The 5,901-nt window shown below is 37.4% G+C and overlaps 1 protein-coding gene across 1 annotated transcript; it reads left to right on the forward strand.

Annotated features, from left to right (window-relative positions):
• Nucleotides 1-1,764: 1,764 nt before the first annotated feature.
• Nucleotides 1,765-4,212, forward strand: LOC124288136 (40S ribosomal protein S9-like). The gene is given in 6 exon segments (XM_046724702.1): nt 1,765-1,789; nt 2,331-2,480; nt 2,483-2,567; nt 2,805-2,991; nt 3,679-3,782; nt 4,090-4,212. Coding segments are annotated over 5 exon segments (576 nt in total). The 5' UTR covers nt 1,765-1,789; nt 2,331-2,348; the 3' UTR covers nt 4,158-4,212.
• Nucleotides 4,213-5,901: the final 1,689 nt, after the last annotated feature.

The raw sequence follows: 5,901 nt of genomic DNA on the forward strand, positions 1-5,901 counted from the left end.
CACGGGTCGCCTCTTACAACAAGCATGGGCTGCTGAAGACCAATTCTAACCTGGATCTTCACGGCTCTGATCAGATGAGCAGCCCGAGGAGGAGAAATATGCTCCCAACCAGTGCACCTTTGAGCAAAAGAAAGGACTTCATTTAGTGTTGCATTTTTCATTCTGAATGTACAAACACAAGCACATATTTTGATTGATTTCTCCTGAATATTGCACCAGTAAATAAAATATTAAGGATGCAAAAGTTTCAGTTAAATCACAAAAAGGTATTATTATTTTAAACTGATCTTAAATGTCAAAATGGTCATGAAGCTGAAACAATAAATTACTTTAAACATTGAGAGTATTGTTGACAAATAAATAAAATCTCACTTTATACCCAACATATCAAGACTCATTACAGTAAATCTCAGCAATCTACTATATACTTTGCTACTTTAATCAACTTGAGCTGGTATATTTCCTGTCAAAAGACTCTTGTACACAGTACTCCACTTCCTACATAAACACATACATTTTGAACTACAAAACAAAATGTTCATTAAGTTAACTCTGATTTGCTTATCAATCTAATAAATGATGCAATATAAATTGTTGTTTGAAGTTATTTTTCATCATTTCCTAGATAAATATATGAACTGCATGACTCTCTAATTTGTACACATGGTTCTCAAAACTGTTGCCACATCTGACATGTTCATTTTAGTGGCGTAAATATTTTCAAACCTATATTGATTTCAGTTTACAAATGGCCATTCTTTCAGTGTTACATAATCTTGTCAACTGATTTTTTAATTGGTATTCTTTTGTTTTTTACTCCTTATTCACCACGCAGTTACAAGCTTGTGTGTACATACATACATAGATATACATAAACATGTATGTACATACTTATACACACATTTGGTCTATTATGTTTATTGCACAAAGAAACACAAGTGTATTTCAATCTATATCAAAAAGTTTTTTCTCTCAGGAACCTGACATACTCTAATACATGTATTTGGTCAGCAGCAAACCTTTTTTGTTGTTACAGTTGTTTAACAGCTCTGCAAGATTTTACCATGGCTAAAAGTGGTAACTATTGTATTATATAGAACAAACTTTAGAAACGTCGCAATCACCAAATAAAGAAGTTGTTATCATTAAAGTTTGTTCTATGTTGTACACCCCAACTTCTAAAATGCCACTCAAACAAGTTAACTTTTGTACTATTTTTTAGTGATACGGATTTGAAGCAGTCATTCTTACATACATATATCGCAATCGACGAAAAGGTGTAAAGGTTTAAAATGGGAAATTTTTTTTAGCTGATTGCATATGTATTAGGGTACGAACATACAAATGTACTGACATTTCGGTTCTCTTCTATTCAAATGCGAGTGTTGATATCCAAAAGTTATCTCCCTTTAAGGATAAGAAATAGTGCTGTAGGTTGTGTGAGTCGCATGTAAATTTTGAACCACGGGAATTAATGATTTCAGGGGATATGATATATCCATTGTAGTTCACGGCTTTTAAATACAATTGAGACTTGTGTTCGAAAACTGACGAAAGAATATGGTACTCGCGGAAGAATTTGTGACGTCAGACTCGCCGGATCTACATTCATCCTCTTCACGTGGTCGCGCCATACTGGTGAGCACATGTTAAGTTGAGCTCTCGGAACTTATTGTTCAGAATGGTCTAGATTAATGTGTATCAAGTTTGAAACACGTCTTGGTGGTTGCACATCGGTTATTGATAATACTTACCGGAGTGTGGACGCTGTATTAAAGGAATAATTTCAGTAATTGTCTTTGAAGTCGGAGGCTTACTTGCAGACAAGTTTCCCGTGTGAAATAAGTGGCCTGCAAGTTACGGGGGGAAGCGCACATGTCTAGCTGCAATGTTTTAATTTTAATTAACTTCTGTTCGTGAGCTATGTAGAATAAAGAGCGATTGGGAATCTTGTTGCCACCCCTCACTGAAAGCAGATACATTTCGAAAAATTTCGACACATTTTTCCTATCGCTCTGGATAACATGGCATATTCTGGTATGGTAGATTATTTTTAAAATATCTGCTGAACTTGCGACACCAGTGTTTTTAACAGCTATATGCATATAGGAAAGGTTTCCGCCCGTAGCGCCCGTTTTGTTTTTATCATTCTATGCCTAAGAATAGATTTTATTTTAGAAAAAAACAAACCCCAAAAAACTAACCCTAATCCTAACACACCCTTAACCTTTGAAATAATCCTAATCAACAGAATACATTTTCAGGCGGAACTCTACCAGCATATGTACTGTACGTATGTGCAATAAAGTGAAATTTTCATTTATTTTCAGGCCTAAAGACCAGACAAAATGCCGCGAATTCCTTTGGTTCAGAGTAAGACGTACACCACACCCAGACGTCCTTTTGAAAAGGAACGTCTTGACCAGGAGTTAAAACTCATTGGAGAATATGGTCTGAGAAACAAGAGGGAAGTGTGGCGTGTGTCAAATACACTTTGGCCAGAATCCGAAAGTCAGCTCGAGAGCTGCTCACCCTTGATGAGAAGGAACCCAGACGACTTTTTGAGGGTATAAAACTTTGTCTTTGAGCAGCTGATATGTTTCTTTAATTTAGTTGAAATCTAAATATAGATTTTAAAATCCTTAGATGGGTCTGATAAATCTGCTTAGTCCATGATCAGAATTCCGATATTTAAAGTTTGACGATATCGTACAGAGATTACATATTAAATTCATTTCTATTATCAAAGCAAACAACATAGTTCCCATCACTATCCACTTTGTACAGTTGTGCTATATTATCAGGTAATGCTCTCCTACGTCGGCTGGTGCGTATTGGTGTGTTGGATGAGGGCAAGATGAAGCTCGATTATGTCCTGGGTTTGAGGCTTGAGGACTTCTTGGAGAGGCGTCTTCAGACTCAGGTCTTTAAGTTGGGCCTTGCCAAAAGTATCCATCATGCACGTGTCCTCATCAGGCAGAGACATATCAGGTATGTGGCAAATTGTTGAAATATATTTGTCATTTTGTGCTGTCTTCATTGGACATCAGTATGATCACCTACATGGCTCACTCACATTCATTGTCATAACAGCTGTAGCAGTGACTTCAGATAAAGACTTCCCAAAATGCAGATAGTGTCATGTACAGTACAGTTTCAATTTGTGATTTGTGTGTTTTGATTTATGCTTTTAATTGAATTTCCAGGTGATTAATAGGCCACTGGGGTTCCGTCCCTATGTCTATTGAAGTTATTAACCCAAAGGGATGAAGGATCATTCATTACATAGGAGGCCACTGGGTTATAAAACCCATGTCTCCTGTTAGCCGCAGTAACTGAGAGGACTAATGACTGGCCACTGGGGTTAACCCCATGTCTGTCGAAGTACCCTGATGACGTTACACTGGCACATCGAGGTGAAATGCTCCCAAAACCCCTAGATTCTCCTGATTTCCTGAAATTTACATAGTCAAGATAAGTCATAAAGAAAGTAGTTTGCTATTGTGAAGTTGTTCATTAATGACTTGCACTGATTTATTATTAAAATCTGCATCAATTCTATAAAACAAATGGCTATGCAGGAGAAAGATCTTGGAAGTTGTTGGAAAACTAGAGTGTTTGCACATTAGTCTGTGTAAAATTTGATTATTGAAATACATGTTAAGCTTTATCTTGCAGAGTACGCAAACAGGTGGTGAACATCCCATCATATGTGGTACGTCTGGACTCTCAGAAACACATTGACTTCTCCCTCAGATCACCATATGGTGGCGGCAGACCTGGTGAGTTGACCAAAGGAGACCACTTTCTATCTGTTAAAACTGTTGTAAATTCTGCGTTTGTATTATGGGGTCAATAACGTTGCTGTAATCAATGGGTGTAAGTGTTTCAATTGAGACTGTAATTCTGTTAAAAGGATGAAGGTGGATTGGCTTTACTGCTTTCACCATAATAATATGCCAGAAACATTGTAGCTTGTAAAATTGGAAATGTTAAAATGTGAATTGAGTGAAAAAACATTTTATTTAGAGTATGGTTATAGGAAAACTGTATCCATGTCCGACACATAATAAGATTATTTGTTTACAGGCCGTGTCAAGAGGAAGAACGCCAAGAAGGGAAGTGGTGGTGCAGCTGTCGATGATGACGAGGATTAAGAAGCAACACACTTGTTCTGCTGTAATTTCTGGTGGAATAAAAAAGTCAAGGGAATCCTGTGTTTTGTTAAGATTTGAAGGTTGAAATGCATATGCTTTGTACTTGCAGGTGAATGGTACAAACGTAGAGTGCAATTAGCAGGTAAATATTTGAAGACATTACCATGTTTTGTCTGCATTTGCATTACCTGTAAGGGATGAACAGATTTCATTATTTTGGAGAGGAACTGAGTTTGGTTGGTCTATTCCATATCATTTGCCACGGTTGGAAGTGTGGACCTTTCCAATATTGACTTCATAAATGCAAAGTCAGGTGCTCATACATCGACCTGTAGTCCGAATCCTATTAAATACTTACGCTAGAAAGAACCAGGTATGTTCCAGCTTGTTCTGGATTAACACAGGTATGTGCTCATGCTGTCAACCATTGGCATGCCTGACATTCATTTTCACCAGTAGCTCATGTAAAGCGTGCACGAAGATGACACTTGTAATATTCACTCGTCGTTGAACCATTTCGATTTCACAGCTTCATTGAGAATCCAATGTGAGTTAAAAGTATTACTTGGCTTCTAATTAGGATTCTCCCGATTTTGAGGTGATGGTCGTTCAAGGATCTGCAATTCATGAGCGGCTGTCAGATCTTCGTTCGGTTACGAGATTCACTCAAGGGTGCAGCTTGAAAACCTCGCGGAACAATCAGTTTCGTTTATTAAAAAGTTTTGAAAGTCATGACCTCATTCAGAGTATAAGCAACACCATTGTCGCAGTATTTGTGCACACCGCTTCAGTAGTTTAATGGATAAATCATCTGCCCAGAGAGTCAGATCCGTTGCGCAATCGCTTGCTCGAAGACAGTACATGGCAACCTTTTCCATCTCAGTAAAAGAGGAACTGGTGGGCACAACGTTGGTAAAGTAAGTGCAGGGGTGATGCTAAGATCAAAATTGAACAATATATTTAAGTTGCGGAAGTGAGATCAGACACTTCGTATTTACTTATTATAAGAAGCGGACGTAATATCCTGACATTCTAGTCAATGGGTGCCTGCCAACTTATAACTGTCTGGCATTTGCGTTTGACTTTATCTGATCATGATATCCTTATTGGAGAGATGTTATATCTGCGTGGATGATATACAATATGAACATTGCTTTTGAGGCAAAATGATATAGACCAAAATGATCATATATTATAACAAAATCTGGTTTATTCACGGTATACATAGTATGAAAGATATGTGATGAAAAAGACTAAGTTTTCAAAATTTAAAACATACAAAGTACAGGGAACTTTTTTAGACTGTTAACGCTTGTTAAACAATATTAAATAAACCTGGAGATGTCATAAGAAACAACACTTACATTTGATCAGCCACATATTAGAAATATATATAATATATTATCAGTAATGATACGGGCTTAATGAAATTCTATGATGAACTAGTTAAGAGTGATACTACAAGTCATTAGCATATTGGAACACCGTCTTTCAGCATGAGCTTGAATGGAAATATGTATTTAGCGTCAGAGAGTTTTCTACCCACATTCAGAGAGCGCAGTACGTCAGAGTCTTGTCTACACTCGACACACATTCGAAGAGCGCAGTATTTCAGAGAGCTTTTAACCCACATTCGTTGAGCGCAGTACGTCAGAGTCTTGTCTACCCACATTCAGAGAGCGCAGTACGTCAGAGTCTTGTCTACCCACATTCAGAGAGCGCAGTACGTCAGAGTCTTGTCTAC

Source organism: Haliotis rubra, unplaced genomic scaffold (assembly GCF_003918875.1).
Source record: "Haliotis rubra isolate DU_JTF1 unplaced genomic scaffold, ASM391887v1 Scf412, whole genome shotgun sequence".
Lineage (NCBI taxonomy): Eukaryota > Metazoa > Mollusca > Gastropoda > Lepetellida > Haliotidae > Haliotis > Haliotis rubra.